This window comes from Akebia trifoliata, chromosome 3 (assembly GCF_017979445.1).
Source record: "Akebia trifoliata isolate Shusen 1 chromosome 3, ASM1797944v1, whole genome shotgun sequence".
Taxonomy (NCBI): Eukaryota; Viridiplantae; Streptophyta; class Magnoliopsida; order Ranunculales; family Lardizabalaceae; genus Akebia; species Akebia trifoliata.
The window spans coordinates 6385161-6409151 of record NC_141377.1 but is presented as its reverse complement, the minus strand read 5'-3'; the positions used below and the strand labels follow the sequence as shown (position 1 = coordinate 6409151).

Genomic DNA, 23991 nt, shown 5'->3' with positions numbered 1-23991 from the left:
TCAATTTTAAAAGTGTAGACTTTTTAGTCAAGGGCCCAAGACCTTAGCCTCAAACTTTTTGTGGTGTGTGTATAAGTGTATGGAGAAGGGCAAAAGTAAAAGAGAGGAAATTGGAGGGGAGAGAAGGGGGAGGAAGATTATTTCTTACTTTTTAGTACATATCCTACCTTGTTCTTCTTTCTCTTTGACTTTTTTTTAGGTCTTCAAGTGATGAGATTTTTTTTCTCAATCTTCAATATGTAGGATTTGAGAAAAGGTGATGCTTGACTTAAGAATGAGTTGAGTGAAAGTGATGTTTGACTTGAGAGTGTTGTTTGATTTGAAAGTGAGTTGAGAGTTAAGAGAGTGATTTTTTAAATCAAGTCTTGTGAGTGATTGTGTTAAGAGTGAGTGGGGTTTTATAAGATTTTTTAAGTACCTTTTAGGGATAAAATATGATGAGAAGGTGAGAAGGGGGTAAAATGGTATGAGATTTGTGAGAAGGGGTGTGTGTAAATTAAGGGTGGTGGAAAGGTATTTGTGAAATGGAGTGTAAATGAGTTGTTTGTGATCCAAATGGATTGGATCTTACAACCTATTTGGGTTGAGTGTTAGGTGAGTTGAAATAAGTGATTTTTTTGTTAGAAGAATGAGAGTGAAAGAGAGTGATTTGTTGATTGAGTATTAGATGAGTTGAATGGAGTGGGTTTTGGTTAAAAGAATTGAATGTATAAGAGAGTTGTTGATTTTTTTTTGGAGGATAGAGAATGTAGTGACATGTGTCCAAAAGTGTTGAGATGGTGTGTTAGATGAATTGAAGGGGTATGAGGATGGCTTGTGAGGATGGGTATGAAGAGAATGATGATGGTAGATTAGAGAAAATGTGGGTTAAGATATGGGTAGGTGATTTTTTTAGAGAAAGGTGATGGTAATAGGTAGTTGAATGAGGGGGGTGGGTTGAAAATGACATGTCCCACTTTGATGATATTAGATAATTGGTTGTAATCTTTAGGCTTGGGTTGAATAGTTGGGCTTAGGAAAATGGTTTGATAGTGGGTTGAATAGGTATGATGTTGGGTTTTAAGTCCAATGGATTTAAGTAGTGGGTTGAGTATGCATAGTGATATGTTGAGTTGAATTTGACTAGAATTGGGTTGAGAAGGTGTAGAGGAGGGGTGAGGTAGGTCATTGACCCATGAGCCATGTAGGAAAGGGCCATAAGTCATTTATTTGAAAAAAAAGAAAAAAATTAATTTTTTTAAGGTTTGGGCTTTAAGACTTATTCCAATTTTTGTAGATTTTAGGGCACTTTGCATGACGGGCTTGTCCAAATTTGAGTGTCCATATGTCTTTTGGTGTCTTTTGAAGGAAGGCCTATGGATCACAAATAAAAAAACTTATACAAAACAAAGAGTTTTCGTTCTTGTTGGATTCACAACATTTTAAAAAAAATATTTTGTTGTTACTTGACATTTATTTAAGGCCAAAAGCATTTTCTTGAATATTAAATACTAGAAACTAAACAGAGCCTTATTGGGAGAGAAAAAAAATCCATAAGTAGACTCTTCTATACATTTTCTATCGACGTGGGTGATATTGCATAAAAAATCTCATATACAAGATGCTTAAAAAATTCCTTATAAGTTGTTTTTTCAATTCAACCAACAATGGAAAATAACCTAACTAGTAATGAAATGAAGTTGATTAAAAAACATCAAATCAAAATAATTAGTCTTGATCTATTTCGTGCAAGCAACTCCCCCATATTCCACAATGTATTCGTCTATTAGCCTCTTAATGTCAAGACAAACATAGTGTATCCCCCTGCACCACAGAAATATTGAATCCTCAATAACGTCATAACAAAATTGTGAAGGTAACCCGAATGACTTCAATCAAAAAAAAGAAAAAAAAAAAAGAAAAAAAGAATGACTTTTAAAGTAAACTTCATATATACCATTTTAAAGTAGACTTTTGTTCATACCATAGACTCATAGTGTGCCAAACACGTAAAGTTGGAAAGGAATAAAATCATTGGCATGAAAGTCATACCATAAACTCATAGCCATCTAAATCTATCATTTTAAGTTCTTAACTTATTCAAATATAATATGAGAGAGTTGTTGGCACCCCAACTTTTTCTTGTTACATACTAATTTCTTAAATTATTTAGATTGTTATTATTGCCCCTCATCCTTCCATTTATGCATCTACTCAGCCTTCCACCTAGTCTTCTTCACTGCCATCCAATCAACCTTCCCCTCAACCTTTTACACAGCCTTTCACTCAGCCTTTCACTTAGCCTTCCTCATTACTAGCTACACAGCCATCCACTAAGTATTCCTCACAGCCATCCCCTTAGTTTTTCGTATAAACTTTTGTTGCATGTTTTAAAAGTAAGTTGTTATCATTGACACATCGAAATTTGTGTTTTGTCTCATAATCTTGATCACTATTTTTTTTTACAATATCCTTTAATGCTTCCTCATACTTCAAAACAAATTCTCTGAGATTTGTTGTCGAATTAATGAATTCATCAAAAAATGCATTGATGTTTTGGCTATGCCTAGTGGTATTCATACTAACAAAAAAAATTATTTGATTATACGTAAGTACTCAAGATTTTCGTATTTCAAACATGTGTTGAAGCCATTCATTTCCTTTTAATCCATTTTTTTGAAATCACGTTTTGCCATTGTTTTTCGAACTCTTCTCCAATGTATGTCAACCAAATACATTTTTCTATCTTACTTCTAAAAGTAGAAGTTTCAAAGTATTTATGAGACAACTTCTCCGCAAACTTCTTCCTAATGTGCCAAATGTATAGACGATGACGGGTGTTAGGAAAAACTTTGACAATTGCATTTCTCGTTACCAAATCTTGATCTGTGATTATTGAACTTGGATATCGTCCTCTCATAGCTTTAAGTCAAATCTCAAACAACCATACAAAAGTAGTCTCTATCTTATTTCCTAAAAGAGCGCATCCAAATTGGATAGCCTAAAAATGATGGTTTATTTCAATAAATGGGGCGAACGACATTTCGTACTTATTTGTCCTATAAGTTGTGTTAAATGTCAACACATCATCAAAATATTCATACGACAATCTTGACCTCATATCCACCCAAAAAAAATTAATTGCTCTCCCGTCATCATCGCATTGTATGCCATAAAAAATTGTAGATTTTCATTTTATTTTTCAATGAAATACTCGAGTACACATTGTGCATCACCTATTTCCAACTCCTTACGCCTAACATTTCGAAGGTGGTTGTATCTTCACGAAGAATTGATGGAACTTTATTAATTTGAAGGTTTTCTTTACAAAATGTTTTTGCTAAATCTTTATCTACGCTCGGCATATTTCGATTCAACTTCATTTTCATTCTCCTCAATGGAATGACAACCTTGTGATTATGATCATCGTTGAAAAGCGACACTTTCCATTTTACTGCATATTGGTTGAATACAATGCGCATGTATGTTTCACATCCACATTTAAAAGTGGAACAACTTCTTGTAACTCTCTTCTTCCCCCTTTCATTCTCATTTGTCATCGCATCTTCTTTTGCCTTCGATGTATTTTTACCTTCATATATGAAAACATATGTTAATCTCAGTCACCTCATTTGAATCTCGTATTGTCCTTGAACTACTTCGTACACGAATGCAAAACCCTTCCTGACGTCCGTAATCTTCATAGTATTTTTTTACTCCCTCAATTGAATAAAAAAACATCCCAACATATGATGTACTTAACTTTCAAACATCTTTATTAGGACTAAGGCAATCAACATGTTCTCTACTATCTATTTGGATGGTTGAAGATGATCTCAGATTTTCATTAATAGGTATACTCCTACACTTGTCAACGTTAATCGTATGAACAATTATCTAAAACAAATTAACAAATGAGTATCAAAATTAATGACGTGTAACTTTACACATAACAGAATACCGTGCGTAATTACGTAAAAATAAAAAAGAATAAGAACCACATAATTTAAGACTCTTTATTTTCATTTTTGTTTGATGTGGTAGTTATTCATGAGAATTAAAAGGTTGAAGTAATAATGATCGGTTCTTAAAGTAAAAAAATAAAATTCGAACTTTGTTTTTCTAAAACCCAATCAGGGTCACTCTTTATTTTATTTTCCTTAAAAAGGAAATTGGAAGGGTTCTTCTTTGAGTGGTCCATATTTCTATTGGAAATCCAAATATTGGTACACTAACATGAGTTTAAATCTTGAATTTGAGTGCTTGAAATTGATTGCTAAATAACTAAGATTCCTGAAGATAAAGTACCGCATTCCCCACCCTTTAGACACAAATCGATAGAAGAACTAAATAAAAATAAAATCAAAACTAACTTAAGATAAAATTGAATAAGAGGAGCTGGAAAATAAAATTGAAAAAAGACTTTGAAACCTAAAATCGAACTAAGAACTTTGTAAAGACCTCACAAAAAATTCAAGAAAAAAAAAAGATTTCGTTAAAACCCAGAACATATTTCATTCTTTATCTTACCTTTTAACAAATTACAGAACCCCAAATGGGTGTGTACTTGAAGAAAATCTAAAACTCAACTGTTCTTTCATTCATTGTAACTTGTTTCACATAAAACTCGATATGGGTAGTAAGGTTCACTTAGGATAATCCAATAGGTATCATTGAATTTTCAAAAATAAGTAAGAAATTAAACTTATTATGAAACAACACCCCAACCTTAGCATCATTTGTAAACTACATATGGAAAAGAACAACACAGTGAGAATTATAGCAGAAACATGATTTCAAAAATATTTTTTTATTATAAAAAAATCCACTATTTGAAGTAAACTATGAAAAATACATATTCGTCTGAATAAAAAATCGAGTTCTTCAAGTTTGGTGTCGTTGTCTAAGATGGGAGAAGAGAACAATGGAGATGGAGAGGGTTAAGGCATCAACATCGACCCAATTTGAATTAATTTATGTGTCTTTAAACCCCAACGTCGTCTTATGAGATGGGAAAAAAAAATAACAGTGAAGATGGAAACGATGTCGGATTTGAAGAAATTTCTGATGGAGAGGGTTAGGGCATTGTCAATGGAAAACATAGAAGAAGTAGATTTCCTGGATTTTTTGAGTTGGATGATTTCAATGAGGTTTTTGCAATTACTCATACTTTCAATTGAAATTCTAAGCACATGAGTTTATTAGTCTTTCGATGAGATCTATGCCGTCCATCTTCTTTTTATCCAATGACTGTGTTGATTTGTGAATTTATGAGTTGTTTTATGAGTATATGGATCTTGGCCCTTCAAGTTGTGATCCAATTAGGAGACCTTTTAATCCTAATAGTAATCTTAAAAAGAATACTGGGATTAGTGTACATCAAGTAGAGTATTCTAAAGTGATAGGTAGTTTGATGTACCTCATGAATTGTACTAGGCCTGACATAGCCTATGTAGTCAGTAGGCTACGTAGATACACTAGTAATCCTAGAAAAGAACATTGGGATGCCTTGAAAAGAGTGTTGCGATACTTAAAGTACTCCTTTAATTATAGACTTCATTTTGAAAGATACCCCGTTGTACTTGAAAGATATAGTAATGCTAACTGGATATCAGATCTGAATCTAAGTCCACAAGTGGTTGTGTTTTTATTTTTGGAAGAGGTGTAGTATCTTGGAAATCTACCAAGCAAACTTGTATAGCTCAACCCACTATAGAATCAGAATTTATAGTTTTAGACAAAGTTGGTGAAGAAGCAAAATGGTTACGAATTTTTTAATGGATGTACCATTATTGTCAAAACCAATACATGCTGTGTTTATTCATTGTGAAAGCCAATTAGCTATACTTAGGGCCCAAAATAATTCCTATAATGGAAAGTCTAAACATATTCGTCGAAGACATAATATTGTACGACAATTGATAAGAGATGGAATCATAGCTATGGGTTATGTTAAGTTTATAAAAAACTTAGCTGATCCATTAACTAAAGGACTTGCAAGAGAGCTAATCTATAGTACATCGAGGGGGCGGGCTTAAAGCCAACTAATTGATATTTGAATCACTTACAACGATAACCTAACCTATGTGACTGGTGATCCCAAGATCTAGGTTCAATGCAAAAAACAAGTTGTTTTGTGATTGTTGAGGGTACTACAAAGTAGATTTTCACCCATCCCTATGATATCATTCTATGAGGGTTGAGTCATTGACTCTTAATGTTTTCTCTAACTGGTATTCCAGTGGGATGTTGAGATGCAAGGCATTCTTGATAGAAACACCTATGTGTGTTTGGAAGTGGGGCCGCTTCCCATAAGAATTGTGGCATATTCTTTAAAGCACTCATAAATACCTGAGAATGCTCATGGTTGAAACAAGCATTACTTTGAGAACTCAATGATGGTTGTAAAAGTTATGTGTGAAAATCATTGTTTCATTGTATATATAAGGTTGAACAGTTCAAGGAAACATTCTACTCAACAACTAATACATTCGATGAATTTTCACTAAGTAGAGGTTCAAGTCGAAATACACCTCTACCCATGCATAATCTTTTCGTTTACTCCAATTCTTTTTGTTTTATTCCATTTACATTCATGTGGGGGATTGTTAGCTATAACTTGGAAGTGGATGAAACAAAAAATGTCAAAGTCAATGAACTTTGAAAAGTTTTTTTAATAAGATTTTTTTTATATTTATTTTATTACCTTAAAGACTCAGCTTTTATTCTTTAGTTTGTAACCTTCCAACGTCTCAGTCTTTATTCTTTATCGTGTAACTGTTCAACACAAGAGACAATAATGGGGATCATTATCTATCTATTGATCTCTAAAAGGCTATAAAGATAAGGTTTCTTCTAAAAAACTAGATAGGAAAAAAAATCAAAGATCCAATCTTCATTATATTTTTCTCTAAAAACAATTTCTTATCTGGGGGTTTTTCTATTCAATTGATTTCATCAATTGATTTTTCTATTATGATCAATGTTTTGAATTGTGTATACTTTCCGAATACTTTTGGAGTACAAATCATCAATTGTTTGTAGATCCATCATACAATAGTGCTGGTTGTTGAAGGATAGGTCGATGTATCTTGGGAGGTGATTGTTAGAATTATTATTATTATTTTCATTATTAAAATTATTTTGTGGCCATTTCACATATACAAATTTTATATAAATACTGGATTGTATATGATCAAAACAGTGGGAGTGAAAAGCGAAAAAAAATTATATTTGAAGAGAAATGTAGTGATCCATCAATATATTTTATTCCGCAACCTTTACCTCATTTGGTGGCTTCACATGTCCATATAGTCGTTGTAGAAGAAAATGCAATAATCCAACCAGAAACTAATCCTCAAGTGGTGGTGGTCCCAGTTCCACAACCAATCATTCCCATTAGAAGATCTACCCAAGAATGCAGACCGGCTATCATGGATGATTATGAGGTGTACTTTCAGGAATGAGATATTTTCAAAGGTGATGTAAATGATCCTTCTACATTCAAAGAAGTGATAGACTCAAATGAATCTCAATTCTAGCAGGAAGCAATGAAAAAAGAATTTAGATCTATAGAAAAAAATGAAATTTAGGAATTAACGACGCTTCCAGAAGGTCGTAAGATAATAGAATGCAAATGGGTTTTCAAAACTAAATAAGATTTAAAATGTAAGGTTGAGAGGTTTAAAGCAAGGCTTGTGGTGAAGGGTTTCAAGCAAAGGTCAGGTATTGATTTTAGTAAGACTTATTTCCCAATTTTTTTTTAAAGATTAACTGAGGATTATTTTGACTATAGAGACGCATTATGATTTATATTTATACCAGATGGATGTAAAAACTATTTTTCTTGAATAGTAAACTAGATGAGGAGATTTATATGGCACAATCTAATGATTTTAACGTTGATAAAAGAAAATATCTTTTCTACAAGTTGAAAAAATCAATATATGGGTTGAAACAAGCATTAAGATAGTGGTACTTGAAATTTGATCAAGTGGTGACTATATACGAATTTAAAGAAAATGTCGTCGATAAGTACATATATCTCAAGATGAGTGGGAATCGATTCATCATTCTTTTGTTTTATATTGATGATATATTACTGGCAAACAATGATGTTCATCTCTTGTGTGATACAAAATCTTTTTTGTCAAAAAGTTTTGACATAAAAGATATAGGGGATGCTCAATATGTTCTAGAGATTAAAATTCACAGAGATAAACAAGCTGGATTTTTGGATTTGTCACAGAAGACATACATCGAAAATGTGCTCAAAAGATTTGGTATGAATAAATGTGCCATTGGTGAGGCTCCTGTGGTAAAAAAAGATGTATTCAACTAAGATTAGTGTCACGAGAACAAATTTGAAAATATAGAAGTCAATGTATCAGAATATGCCTCAACAGTCAGTAGTCTTATGTATGCAATGATTTGCATCCGACTTGATATCAGCTACATCGTTGGTATGCTTGGGAGATATCAACACAGTTCCGGTATTGTTCATTGGAGAACATTAAAGAAAGTACTTTGATATTTGCAGAGAACAAAAAACTTTATGTTAGTATATAGAAGATTGAGTGAGTTTCGAGTTGTTAGTTATTTTGATGCAGATCATACTGGATGTCGTGATAGTTTGAAGTATACTTTAGGTTATATTTTTATGCTTGACCCACTCATGGGTTACCTAAGTGGTAAGGACAAGCACGTCAAGTGTGGGTTAGGCGCACATCATGGGTCTGATTCCCCTCTTGGGTTTTTCTCATGATCTAATTGGGGGACCATGGCGATGGGTTGTTGTGATAGTTCTCCCTGAGATTAGTCGTGGTGCGCTCAAGCTGGTCCGGACACTTAGTTAGTAAAAAAAATATTTTCATGCTTGGTCATGGAGCCATCTCATTGAAAAGCTCAAAACAGACTATTTAGATAGATTCGACCATGTATTCAAAGTTCATTGGATGCTACAAAGTAACTTGTCAAACAGTTTAATTGAAGAATTTTATCGGTGAATTAAAAATTGTGGATTCCATTGATAGACCTGTTGTTATTTATTATAATAACAAGGCTGCTATTGATTTTGCGAAGAATGAAAAAGTGACCAGAGGAAATAAACACATCGAAATAAAGTACCTTTTAGTATGTGAAAATGTTCATGAAGGATTGATCGAGATTGTCAAGATAGATTCTAGCAATATGATAGTTGACCTTCTCACAAAATGATTCCCGCTAAAGATTTTCAAGGAACATGTAGCTCGTATGGGCATTATCATGTCATTTGTTCAAGTTATTTAAATATTGAGTTTATTTTATACTTGTTTTTTTATTTATACTATTAATAAACTATTTATTGTTGCTTAAAGAAATTGATTATGACTAGTCATTACTTATGCATTATTATGTACACATGTTATTTTTGCCTGTGAGTATATGTACTCGTAAAATTTTAAAAATATTTGGACTAGACGTGACTTGACATCACGTTGATGAAGTCTTCATTTTGGATAGAAAGGTGATGGAATATCACATGACTGGTTGCTAGTAAGATATCAGAATGACATACAAAGAAAGTTCACGTAAAGATAAACTCCTAAATTTATTGATGGTACTAATTTTGAGACCATGTAACTGTCTTAGGGTTGACAAAATAGCACTTTGTTACATCCATGATCCATTATTAGTAGTATTTTTGAATGAAGGTGATAGTTAAAGATTATCTGAAAAATGTTTTTAACAATTATTTTTCAAAAGAGTACACTCAATTATTCAAAATGTGACAATTCAAAGAGTCGTTTTAAACAAAAGGTATATGTCAAGGCCAAGTGGAAGATTGTTGGAATTATTATTATTATTTTCATTATTAAAATTATTTTGTGGCATTTTCAAATATACAAATTTTACATAAATACTGGATTGTAATTTGTTCAAAACATTAAGGGTAAAATTGAAAATCATGTTTGTGGTCTGGCATTGGTTACCAACATCAAATATGATGGGTTAGTGAACATCCTATCAAATCTTAAGTGGTATTCACCTAATACTAGAATTCTATGATGAGTAAAAAATTTATTATCATCTTTTATAAATAGGTGGTCGTTCCCCCTTCCTCTCTCTCTCTACACACACAAATTATTCTAATATTGACATAGAGGTTCCCATCACCAAATGTATAGGCAGAGTTGGGGTAGTACACCTATTCTTCGTAGATTAAGATCAAAGTGTTCTTCGTGGATTATTGAAAAAGTGAATCTAGGTATTTTAATGTTTACTACTTTTCGATTCAATTATTATATTTTTGTTCAAGATCAAATCCTAGATTTATGAATATTATGTTTGTAGTATTTTTTCCTAACAATGATCGTAATTTTTGTTCAGCATCTTCTTCAAAGAGTACAGAGTGAATCTCACCTTAAGGACAACGAGCAAAGCTCGTGCCTCGATCAACATAATCAATAAGTGTCTTTTACATCTTGGTTTTTATTTCAGATAAACTACTTGAATACAGTGTTGAATCTACTGACTTGAAAAAATAGAAAGACAAGGTACCTTTTTCTTTTATTTAATTAGTGTAACACTTATTCTATTTATCAGTCTTTTTTAGACCAAATCTCTATTATTTCTAACATATTTTACTATAGGAACAAGGCATCGTTCTAGATCGCGACTCGTTCGAGAAATAATACTCACTCTAAAATCAGAATTGGAAGACCTAATTCATTTCTGTCTCATTAAAACTAGAATCATTTTTGGCTTGGACTATATAACCCACTTTTCCAATAAATCGTGAAATTACTTGTCACACCCATTTATAAAAAAGACAATTTTTTCGTTTGGTAGGAAGATTATGTTCAGTTGGAAGTTACTGCAAATTTACATTGCAACTCGGTAGGATCCTACTGAATCCATCTAAAAGAACTCTGTATGAACTTATCGATTAGCGAATTCAATACTGACTTATAAGTGAAACTTTGTTTGATTTGTTTTTTCGCTACCGAGATTTTCTTACAACTATTATATTAGGAGTTAAGGTCTTCACTATCATTGCTAACTTATTTTACAAGTTAAGAAGAAAGAGGAGGAGTTTGATGAGGAAAATGAGATTCACTAGGGATGATGGGTGAAGGTAGTAAAGTGGGTGTAGATAGTCCAGCCCATCCTATTTACTGCGATCACGTTGGACACTTTCTACGATGGACCACACATACATCAATGCCCACCGTATAGTATAGCCGAACTTAATCGTACCGTCAGAAAACTTCTCGAGATATGTAAAACAGATTTCAGGATTGCAGATGCTCTCTATTTTACTATCCGTTGAAGACCCTTTCTCTTCAGGCGTTCGATCTTCACTCCCAAAGTCCCAATAACGCGGTAAGCTTTTATTTATTTATTTATTTTTCTTCTTTTTTCCCTTTTAAACCCTAATTTTGATCTTTCATCCAGAACAAATTTCTTCAATTTAATTAGAAATATTTAATCTCCGATCGGAGTTTATATACTTATTGATCTGATGTTTGTTGTCTTTGATCATGACATCGAAGCTATCCAGTTCGATTATCTTAATCTGAATTGCAATGATCTAGAAGAATTACTTCTATTTCATGCGTTTTCAGCTAATTTATACGGAATATTGATCGATTATCGTTCTAAGGGGCTAAAATAATTGAAATTTGCTGATTTTTTAGGGGTATTTTGGTTTAATTCACTATTTTTTTTTCTTTCTCAATTTTGGTTTAGATTGGGGGTTCTGTAATCTATTGTGTATAAAAAAATTTGATTTTTCATATAAAAAAAATCTGAAAATTAGGTTTCTTTGATTTAATCTACTTTTTTCTCCCTTCTCTCAGTGCTTCTTTTACTGGGTTTGATTTATTGATCTTCATTTATTTGTTAATTTATTGCATCTCCTCTGAGGAATTCATTCATTTTAACTCAAATTGATTGTGTGCATGGCGTGGATTCTCAATTTGGTAAATTAATTGATCGTCCACTCCTCTTGTTTAGTTCGCTGGGATCGGAGTGAAATATGATGTTTAGAAGGAAGATTCCTACTTTGGTTGAACTATGTGTTCAAACAACGATCGATAATCTAAGGTATCTTGGGGATGTTGGGGAAACAGATCTACACCTATTGAAGGACATTTTGCCTCACTGTACAATTGATCAGTTGATGCACATAGAGAAATGTTCTAAAGTAAGTTAGGAAATTTCAAAATGTATTTGGTTTAGCTGTTATGAGAACTTCAAAATTCAAAGTGAAAATTTTGTTAAATTCTTGCAGGGAAGAGACTTGAGTTCGGTAACTGATAGTTTATGGAAGAAATTTTATGAACAACAATTTGGCGTTGAAAGCAATATTCCTGTTGAGAGGATGAACCAGAAGAAAGCTTCATCTAAATGGCGACGAAAATATGAGGCAATTTTCTTAAAGAAACTTAATCTTCTCTCTCTCTCTTTTTTTTTTTTTTAACTCTATCGGGCATTTTCCTGGTAATTTAATCTTAGTTGCAATTAAAGTTTTCGGTGGTTGCAGGACAAATTGAAGAAACTGGATCAAGCTAAGAAAGAATCAATGGATCGAATGAAGCAACGTTACAAAAAAGAAGATGATAGTAAGTTCTTTGCCATCTCATCTTTTGAGATATTTTAGGGTTCTAATATTTGTTATCTGTCCCTTGTGATTATATTCAGTTAGCCTTCCAAAATGGTTGTTTTGTTATATTTTTCGTTTCAAAGTTCATGTTGTTATGTTATGTTTTATGCTTGTTCTGTCTACTTATGAACTGTTGTTGTACTTTTATTTTTCTTCGTTGTGGATGTTAACCATAAATCAGTTTTCATCTTTCTATTAAGGCACTCACTTACTAATTCATTGGATCTGTTGATCATGAATCTGAGGTAGAAGTTAAAAAAAATTCCTTATGACATGTTTTACTTAATCATGATTTCCATTAATTTGTTTTCCTTGTGTAAATTGTGTGGTTAATCAGTTAACTATATCTTAATCCATTGTGTCACTGCTTGTGAGGTGTTGTTTCATTTTTTGTCCACATCTCACTTCTCTGGATGTTTGTGTTGTTCTCAATTTTTTCATTCTATGAGAGTTGGCAAAATCAGGTCTTCCAAGAGAGAGAACGGAACATTTGGCATTTACTTTCTTTTACTGTGTGTTGGGGGATTTGTAAATGGAGGAACTCGTGTATTTGATGGAATTGAGCAGACACTTCAGTAGATCATGTCTAGCATTTTAGTCCTTTTAATCTATTGGTAAATTATTTCAGGAATTTAGGCGTGTCTTCTTTGAAAACTTTGTATTCAGATGGGAGTTTGTTTGTAAGAAGTGATATTTGTCAGTTTGTAAGAATTAAGAATTTCTCTTTCAATTTGTCCTGGAATGGGCATTATGTGGTTTAGAAATTTTGGAATGAGGAATCTAAAGCGGCATTTATTGACCATAAAGATGGTCTAACAATATCTTGAATAGGACACACACAATATGATGGGCCTTGAGTAGCTGATCCATACACCAAAAGTCACCCCAATGGTACGATTGTGGTCATCATTTCAAACTTGTTTGGATGGTTGGGGAAAAAGGGTTTATAACAGTCTCACCTTTCTCTGATGAGGTCAATATTTGGGGTAGGGATTTCCTACCTGCATGTGTGTTGTATACAGCTACACTGTCTTCTATGTTGAAGACAGATAAATTTTATTTTCTATATTGGATAAAATTTACAGCATCGTATTATTAACACAAGTCTGTTAAGTTCTAAAAGGAGGATTACCTAGCTATAGGGAATTGCAACTGAATGTATCCAGGATACTTATATTCAAACCTAATTGTGATTTTAACTTAAGTTTGCATGTATTATACTTCCTTTTTTTTGTTTGTTTGATGGGTAAGCTGGACTTGAACCCACGGCTTCAAAGTTGTTTTGCATAACATAGTTGATATGTTGTAGAGGAGTAGGATATATTTAAATTTTAAATTTTAAAATTACGCATTCAGAGGAGATTATATTGTTGTAGGAAAACAGAGCCGGCAGATTCAGCTTTGTACGAAGGTTCCACCTTCAAGCAATAAACGAAACTTTTACGGAGGTAATACTTAAATTCTCTTTTACTTTGTGTACCTTTGTGCTACAAAACCGTGATGCCATACTCAATTGCAGGCATGCATTCAACTGCAGAGTACCTCGCTGAGGTACATATGCTAAAGAGGGGACAGATCATAAATTGTTTTTTCAGCTAATTTACCTTTTAGGATCATTTGCAGGCAGTAGTTCTTTTAACGGCTTATCCAATTCAAAGGGCAGCCTAATGAAGAAGGCTAGAATGGAGTATCTTAACAGGTAAAATGGACTAATAAGAAGGGAAGAAGTCGACCTTTCTGCTTGTGTTGTTTACATTGCACCGTTTTAGTCTAATCTTGCTCGTAACGGATGACAATATCTTGTATTGCTCGTTAATTTTCATGAATGCCAATGTGTTTTTCAAATCTTGTTGAGGTGAACTTTTGGAGGAAATGACCTTAACTCTCCTTATTCTCTTAACAGCCATGAGGTAAAAGTTCATGCGGCTATGAGGAAAAATAACTTGCAAAGGAATCAAGGGTAACGCCACAACAAATCCTTAAATATCCATCTTCATAGAGAGGACTGTTTTGTGTCTGTCTATGGACAGTTGGAGTGCAGACCCACTCTCAACTCAAGTGGTAGAACCCTCAACCCGAGCTCAACTCAACCTAAATTGAGTCTCGGTTCATTAATCCAAGCTCAACCTGAGCTTGAGCTTCTAAACTCAGGTTGAGCTCGGATTAGCTTGTTAGGTTGTTTTGAGCAGGGTTGGGGTACACAAGCCTTATTTTGTTTTGATTAGCATAGAAATTTTGTACTTAAATAAAATTTAAAAAAAAAAATTATACTTTAAAAATACATAAATAAAAATGTATAATTAATGTGAAAACACATATATATTATTATAGGTTAAGCTGGTTCCCCAAACCCTCAAGCTGAATTAAGGCTGGGTTGAGTTATTCTAACTTAGGCTCTCAACTCATATTCTACATAACTTAGCTCAGGCTTGCCCATCAATCAGGTTGAGCTCGGGCCTCCCCACCCAAGTTGCAGCCCTAATTGGACCAATACAACCTTCATTCTTCTTCTTTTTTTGTGCTACAGTGCTCCTCACACAATAAAGCCAAGTGGTTTTCTTGGAAAGGGTTCTTCTTCAAGTTCTGGACTCACCAAGCCATCACAAAGAAGATTTTAGCTGTTCCCTCGTGATTGTTGGGTGTTGCTATCGTCTGAGTAAATGTATCCTCCAGTTCGCCCCAAAAGAGAGAAAAATAGGCTTTATTTTGCTGCATGCTTATGTGTTATTTTCTTTTTCCTGTACTTAATTTTCCCTAATTTTTCACTCTCTATGGCAGAAATGCTGTATAAAATTACATTGTTGTCATGAAGTTTATATTCTTTATGTGTCCCTTAATCCAGTTTAGCATATATTAGGGAATCCACGATATAGGCTTTGACAGATTATTACCTCTATAACCCATAGGACTGTTTTGTTGGCTCTGGCAGATTAAAAAGTGAAATGGCATCTAGATTCTGTTTCTATACTGTCTTTACTATTATAATGAGAGAAGGGTGAGTACTGTTTGCAGTAACTAATTTTCTTAAATTATAAAAATAGGCTTGCATTTACTTGTGAGTATGGATGTATAGCAACAGGTCTCCTTAAATTTTGTTAAATATTTTAGAGGTGATCGATTTTTTCGTGCTGCCCAATGATTTCTTCTCAATATTTGAGATACCTAATGTTTTCAATCTGGCGACATGACGCTTGAACTTTTCTTTCAAACTAATAAAAATGACCTCACTGCCCTCATCATCTTTGTCATCATTGTCACTGTTGTCATCATTAACGTTATCGTGTTCATCATCATTGCCATCATCATCATGGTTGTCATTATTATTTTTATCATCTTATTCAAGAGGTTGAAGATGAATGATTTACAGAAGAGAAAACAAGGGTTTGAGGTCTTTTTTTCAGTAGTCTATGATAAAAGATCAAGGTCAAGGGCCATGTCACCAGATAAATATAAGAGATTAGGAAGTTTATCTGTTGAGGTCTGTTTGATTGCATGGAAACTCCATTTTTAGGAATTTAAAATTCGTGAAAATTTGATGGTAAAAAATGAGTAGGGTAGAAAAATGAGAATACAGAAAGAAAAAAAAAGAGTTTGGGAGGGAGAGGGAGAGAGAGAAAGAGAAGAAAAAGAGCTAGAATTTTTCAGGGGGTGGATTGGGACGATGATTTTCAATTTTTCATAGAGCATGGTGAGAAAATGAAATCCAATCTTGATGGACTTTCAGATGAGGATGGAAATCCATTGTCCTAACAAAATTTCGATCATACACGTGGAATTTTCCATCATGTTCCATGCCTTAATAAAATAGACTCTTGAAGAGTTGTTTTTTTCAAAAAAATTAGTACGTCTCTCTCTCTCTCTCTCTTTCTCTCTTGTCTTTCTCATGCCAAACCTAATTCTCTCTCTTCTTATTTGAATCTATTGACCCATTTAAGTCTTTCTTATCATTCACAAAGATTATTGTTGTAAGTTCATGGAATCGTACAATGTCATCAATCAATTGTATTGGATTAATGACAAGCAATAAATTTGTAAATTTGATCTAAATTTTTAATGAGTCGTGATAATATGATGCCTCAAACACCCCCCCCCCCTCCCCCTAGCCCTCATCACAGAACCGAAAATCAGTCACCTCGGCAAACACAATAAAAAGATTTATGATTATGTGTAATCCGAGGCAAATGATCTAAGGTTTAGTGATGGGGACGAGTGTCAGAGAGGGTGTCAGAAAATCACACTTCCAATATTATGTTGTATTTTGATTTATGTCTTTATTTTTCACTCGCACACATGGCGTGTATTACATTGTACTAGTTTTATAAGAGTTAGTATGCAATTTTCATTTTCATTCGTTAAGTAGTTAAGCTTTGAATGAGCACAGTTGATGTATCACACTTCATGAAACTTTATTGTAAAATACCGATGGGTCGATTTTCATAAATGCGATGTAGATGTACAAATTAAAATCTGAGAGAGATCGTAATGCTTTCAAACTAATGTCATGTCTTTAGACCTCAATCTACTCAGTAAGACTCAAAGAAAATGATCCAAAAGCCCTCATCTTCAATATTTAGCTAGGACAAAAAAAAAAAAAAGCAACTTCAAGCTTTTCAACCTCAACGATACTCCAAAAGGTGGGGGAATTTTTATGTAAATGGTATTAATTTTAAAATGTTAAAAATCTTAAATCATGTATAATATTAAAAGAAACTACAAAATAAATCTGTTTTGGGGACCCACTGAATAGAACTTAATGGTTTTAGTTCTTATTGATTCGGTTACTTTTTAAACCTGGTTCTAATTGGTTCCAATAAATAGGGAATTGAAATCGAAGTTTTTTTTTTTAATTTCAGCCCGGTTTGAAACTCCTAGTGAAGTATACTTGGACGAGAGTCATGTTAGGATGGATGGCATCCTGGGAACTCCTCATGTTGCACCCCTCACTCTTTTTATGCATACAAAAATGGGTGCAAAGATGTTGAAGTCAAAGATAAGGTGTTTAAGAGGATAATAGAGGAAAGATATTAAAGTTGTAAGGGATATTATTGAAAAAGAGGTAAAAGGATATGGGCAATAAAACTGAATGGATATTATTAAAAAGGGATAGAAGAGAAAATGTAATAAAGTTGAAAGGGTATTCTTGAAAAGAGAAGAGAAAAAATGAATTAAATTAAAATTATTCCCCAAGATTTCGTAGGAAGATTAAATCCTAACCCTTAATGATGTGGGCAAGGTTGAAGGGAGTTGCCTTTTATTACATAAATATAGAAAATGCTAAAGTGACTGCACAGGACACCACATTAGACACTAGGCTGACATGAAGGTGTGCCCAGGACGAAACTGAACATGCTTTTCACTCATATCTCGAAGAAAAGCATCTTCGGCTCCATGCATACCTCCACGGTAGCTCAGTGTCTAACGCAATGTCCTACACAATCACTCTAAGAATATACATAAAGATATTTGAGAGATTTACTGAACCACCCTATCTATTGCATTTATATTGTAAAAAATCTTTTACTTTATCAACTTTGTCACTTAACAAACTTGAGTGGGATCCCCATTTAAACTATTAAACACCTATAATACCTTCAATTCTTTTAATCATGTACCCATTATACTGAGAGCATTATAATTATTTAATTTGTTTTAAAATATTTAAACACCTATAATACTTTCAGTTCTTTTAATCACATTCCCATCATTCTGAGGGTATTTAGGTATTTAATTGTTTTAAAATGTGGGTCACATTTCGATGTTTTTGTTAAGAAAGAAAAACATATTTCCCTATCTACTAAGGTAGCAGGAAAGTTTCCACATCAATTGTTAGGATCCAAAAACATGATCTAATGTCACAAGGTTGAAAATAATTTAAAAAAAAAAATTTAATTTTTACCATTGGATTTCAATTTTAAATATAAAAGTTTGGTAGCCATACACATCATGGATCAAACTCAAAAAATGTTGTTTTTTTTATAATAATTATAATAATAAATGTTGGTTTGAATGAGTTTTTCTATAAAATCTAGAAGGTTGTGTCATTGTATTACCAATTTGATAATCTGTATGGACCAAATAACCCTTAGAAGATTACTAGGCTAATCTGTTTTTTTAGAAAGAAAGATTTGTTGAGTAAGAAACTTGGTAAAGGGATTTTTTGTAATAGAATGCAACAGATAGGTTTGCCTGGCAAATCTCTCTAGTATTTATGTTGAATTCTGAGATGATATATGGGTGTGGGACACCATGAACTATGCAGGTCGCTAGCCCGCTAATGTCTGAATCAGAGGCAGAGCTACATAGGGCCCAGTGGGGGTTATAGCCCCTAACAACTTAAAAAAATTAATTTCATTATTTTGATTGATATTAAAATTTCAAACTGAGTGCAGAGTCGCATAGGTACAGAATGGCCATAATTAAAAGCACTTCCTTATTAATTAAGCACGGGTTGATCGCTTATTAAGGGTCTTTGAGCTTAAATAGATTATCACATTGACAATCCAACACCACAACACTCTAGATTGCATGAGAAAGATAAGATTAAAAAAAAAAAAAAAAAAAATTTCTTTTTTCGGGCTTGATCGAAGGTTAAAATGGATGGCTACTAATCTTCTGTAGAGCTCTCAAATTTAAAATTATACTTTAACGGTAAAAAATACATTTTTTTCAAATAAGCCCATATAATATTTTCCTCTACAACCTTGTGGCAACGGATCATGCTTTTGGTTGCCACAAGGTGAAATCAAAGACCCTTAGTAAGATTTTAGTTAATGTTTGTGATTTAGCTCCCGCACCCGCCCCCGCCCACTTTCTCTCTCTCTCTCTCTCTCTCTCTCTCTCTCTCTCTCTCTCTCTCTCTCTCTCTCTCTCTCTCTCTCTCTCTCAATTTTGATCGATATTAGAGATACCCTTGAGGTTTTCAAACCGACGTCTTGTATACTGGAGGTTCCATTTTGAAGCCCCTAGCCCACTTAAAATTTTTGAAGAAACCCTCTTTACGTATAAGTAGTGGTCTTTTGTTTTTAAAATAATGATATACCCCTCAAGTTTTTTTTAGTATTTGAGATACCTCTCTATTTTCTCCAAACTAATTGACATGCCTCTTGACTATGGTGTTTTCCTATAAAATAATGAAAAATGACCTCCAATGCCCTCGTCACTATCATTATATGGCCCTCATTACTATGACAACTATCGTCACTTTTACCATCACCTTTATCATCAATATCTCATAATCGCCATCATTACTTGTTGCAAATAACCAATTTTGATGTCAAAGATTCCAAAGTTTTGTTCTTTTTTCTTTGGTTGATAAGTGAAGACTGAGGTCGAGGGGCATGTCAAGAAAGTGAAAAATAAAAGGATATCTGAAAAATTCACCAAAATTTAGAGTGAACACGCTTCATTTGAGGACAAAACGTTGAAGACGTAAAATTAAAGACTATGTTGAATAGGTTAAAATAGTTTATCCTGTAATAACAACTTTATTGTTGAGGTTATTTGTCAACCATGATCTGTAGTGATAAGCCCGACATTGGCATAAAAGAAAATCAAGTTATGAGTCGATGTTGGCACTTTGCCCCCACTGACCAAAAATCCTGGCTTTGCGCCCCGTCCTAATGATACATGACTGTGATAGGGGACTAATTGAGAGTTGATAGATATAAAGTATCCATAGTAGAGGGTTAAGGGAGAGATCATGAAAGCAATGAGAATTTTTTGGTGACAAGTGTGGTTAATGGTGAATGGTGATTGTATGGTCCCAACAAATAACATAGCCATAGGGGTCATTCTCGGAAAGTAAGGATATGTAATTGCAATCATGTTATAGTTATCGAATAGGAAGGGTAATAGAAGGCTTCTTGTGTCAGTCAGTCAGCCAGTCATACTCAAAGGCAGTTGCGTGACTTAATTTCAGTCTTTTAATGGACTGATTAAATCTATTATGATATGATAGGATGCGTTATAGTTCAAAAAACTTGAAATATGAACCCCAAAAGATCGTCCAGTGGCGAAAGCCGGGTTTTGAAAACCTCCTCTGGAAGAGTAGGTCAAGAGTTCGAAAGCCCACGAAACAATGAATTCCTTGGGGCCACCCTCCAAAGTGAGTTTGACCCTCTACTCTTCTTGAGTTCGAAAGCCCACGAAGCAATGAATTCCTTTGGGCCACCCTCCAAAGTGATGTTGACCCTCGACTCAATCAGTTGCATGTAGGACTTCTCAAGGACCGGTGCATGTGACCATAGGACTAGTCTCACCCAGTGGGTGGGGATACCCACAATAACATCATGCATTATAACATGATAAGCTAAAAAAAGATGCATTATAACATTCTTGAAGGTTTAGATAGCATTAAATTAGGATTTTAATTGATTGTTGGACCTGCTTAGAGCAACTCTAACAGGCTCTTTAAAGGAAAGATGCTCTTGATTATTAAGAGCCGAACTTTAAAATAAATAAAAAACAGTCCAAGAGACTCTTTATTATTCCAAGTTAAAATACCAAACCCTACTTCACTCGTAAGATGTAGTGATGATGCTTTGACATGTCATTAATATATATATATATATATATATATATATATGGGTCCCGTTCGGCACCCTAAGTTTTACCACACACTTTAACAAACGCGTTTTGTCTTACATGGGTTAGAAGTTTCGGAATGAGCTGATTTTTGGTGAGGATGATCTCTATGGTGAGGAGATCTTCCTCACCAAAAATCAGCTCGTTCCAAAACTTCTAACCCCATCAAAATTGATTTACAAAAAATGGACGGTCCACGATTTTTCAACGTGTAAACATGGGGCTAAACATTTCAGAATGGGCTGATTTTTGGGGAGGATGATCTTCTAATCATAGAGATCATCCTCACCAAAAATCAGCTCATTCCAAAACTTCTAACCCATGTAGGACAAAAAACGTTTGTTAAAGTGTGTGGTAAAACTTAGGGTGCTGAACATTTCCCTATATATATATGGGACGGTTCAGAAGCCCTAAAGTTTGCCAAGTTTGGTGCCAAACATTTTTCAAAATATGAGTTAGAAGCTTTGGAATGAGCTGATTTTTTGTGAGGATGATCTCTATGATGAGGAGATCATCCTCATAAAAAATCAGCCTATTCCAAAACTTTTAACCCCATCAAAAGTGATTTACAAAAATTGGACGGTCCACGATTCTTCAACTTGTAAACTAAGGTTAGAAGTTTCAAAATGAGCTGATGTTTTGTGAGGATGATCTCTTCACTGTAGAGATCATCCTCACAAAAAATCAGCCTATTCCAAAACTTCTAACCCCATCAAAAGTGATTTACAAAAAATGTTTGGCACCAAACTTGGCAAACTTTAGGGCTGCCGAACCGCTCCCATATATATATATATATATATATATTATTTATTTAGTAAGATTTAAGGTAAAATTAAAACCAAGAAAAAAAACATTTTCCTTACTAATTAAGATTTCAAATCTTACTAAGTGTCATTGGGTCCACATGAACTATCACATTGGCAATCAAACACAACATGCACAACAAACTCTACAGAAAATAGTTTGTTGTGAAAAACTTAAATTTATCGGTGTTTGAGAGCAAAATAAAATAAAATAAAAGTGGAGCTCATATATGCCCCCACTTTTACGTTTAAAATTTAAACTTAATTAATTAAGATCATTTTGATCAAAAATCAATAAAATTGTAACCCACAATTGTTTGTTTTCAAACTACAAAAATATCTTTTTTATTATGTCATCTTCAAAAAAAAAAAAAACTTTAATCATTATTTTAAATTATAAATAAATTCCTTTTGACATTTTTACCACGTTCTATTTTAATGAGAGAGAGATGCTTTTCTTAGTAAGTAAGATTGCAAATCTTACTAAGGGCCATTGAGCTCAAATGATTACTAAAATGGCAATCAAACACCACAACCCTCTAGATTTGATGAAAAAACTTATATTCAAAAAAATAATTTTTTAGACTTGATTCAAGATTTTGAAAAAGGACAACTATTAAACTCCCATCGAACTCTCAAATTTAAATTTAATGGTAAAAAATAACCTTTTTAAAGTTCATGAAATTTTGTCTTTGCATCTTGTAGGCATCGAATCATGTTTTTCGATGCCACAAGGATAGTTCAACAACTCTTACTAAGATTTGAAATCTTATTAAGTTAGCATGGCTAGACTTCCCAAAAAAAAAAGATAGAAAAATAGAAAAAATAGAAAAACATATACACACAATTTAAATGATAGAATACAAAGAGATTTTCCGTGTGATTTTCCACAAGTACTCAAACAGCAGAAAAGGATTTATTTGTACATCATTTGCCTGGTAAATATTTTCCCTGCAATCAAACATGCTCTTACTTTATTTATGTATACTTGCACAATTACACTACCTTTTACTTCATAACACCCTCTTCAGAACCATATGTATTAGTCATACCCACCTCAGCAGTGTTAACAACTTTCCTTCTCAATAACCAAACCCCAAAAACCACTCCTATTAAAATAGCAAATCCAACACCCAAAGCCCAGCCTACTTTCTCCTTAAGACCCACACATCCATCATTCTCATCTTCATCATAACTAACCACCATATCTAACCCACTATTGGAATCTACTCTCCATGAGAAAAAACTGTAACTTTCAAATCTAACCATGCAATTCCCAGCATCAACCACCACCCTTCCTCCCTCTTTACCACCACAACACTCATGAAGCCTCATTATACCCTCCCCTACACAAACCTCACAATCCTTCAGTGACACCGATCGAAGACACTCAGCAACACCGTAAATTCTACTACTATTGTTTCCATAGACAATCTCCCCATGAGAAAATCCCCGATGCGAGGCCAAACTCACATCTGCTTGAAGACGTAAAAGTAAAGTGTTAAGAGCCAAGTCGAATTGGACCCGGTCCACGACATGGCTTCTGTTTGATTGGACTGACTCGGGTACTTGAATTGCGTGAGAGAATTTGTGATGATTGTAGTAATGGATGTAACAACCGTCAAACCAAGCCGATACAGCCTCAGAGTTGGGACAAAGAGTCAAGATTGTGTGTTCAGCAATTTGGACACAAATGGTGCATTGGGTTAGGGAGAGATCGAGCCGACACTGCACAAGGACGTTGATGCGGTCCGGTTCTTGACCAATAATTAAGGTTGCAAAATGGGTTCCGCTGGCTTTGACGGTTAGATAATTATCGAGGAGGATTTTGATAGATTGGAGTGGTGGTGTTGATGGTGGTGGTGGTGGGGTGCAATTGTGAGTTAGTAGAGAAGGAGAGAGCAGGGATGCTGTGATGGAGTAGATGTAGAAGAAGAGAAAAAGCAGGAGAGGTTGAAGGGAGAGAATGATTGAAGCCAT

General features: G+C 33.8%; 2 protein-coding genes across 5 annotated transcripts; one reads left to right on the top strand and one right to left on the bottom strand.

Annotated features, from left to right (window-relative positions):
* Nucleotides 1-11046: 11046 nt before the first annotated feature.
* On the top strand, nt 11047-15640 carry LOC147405771 (transcription elongation factor B polypeptide). 4 transcript variants are annotated; one of them, XR_015176052.1, is made up of 9 exons: nt 11047-11343; nt 11977-12166; nt 12254-12388; nt 12506-12584; nt 14002-14073; nt 14237-14324; nt 14529-14585; nt 15070-15287; nt 15473-15640. XR_015176052.1 is itself a non-coding variant. In XM_086433614.1 (9 exons), exons 2-8 carry the CDS (start codon nt 11999-12001, stop codon nt 15241-15243), a joined length of 690 nt encoding a protein of 229 aa, XP_086289740.1. In that variant the 5' UTR covers nt 11053-11343; nt 11977-11998; the 3' UTR covers nt 15244-15287; nt 15473-15640. The 4 variants fall into 4 exon arrangements, 3 of the variants coding, with proteins under 3 accessions (XP_086289739.1, XP_086289740.1, XP_086289741.1); XM_086433614.1 differs by having other exon boundaries at nt 11053-11343; nt 15153-15287; XM_086433613.1 differs by lacking the exon at nt 15473-15640 and having other exon boundaries at nt 11048-11343; nt 15070-15462.
* Nucleotides 15641-23019: 7379 nt separating this feature from the next.
* Nucleotides 23020-23991, bottom strand: LOC147405770 (antimicrobial ginkbilobin-2-like protein). The gene has a single exon (XM_086436926.1). The coding sequence runs from the start codon at nt 23989-23991 to the stop codon at nt 23020-23022; it is 972 nt and encodes a 323-aa protein (XP_086293052.1).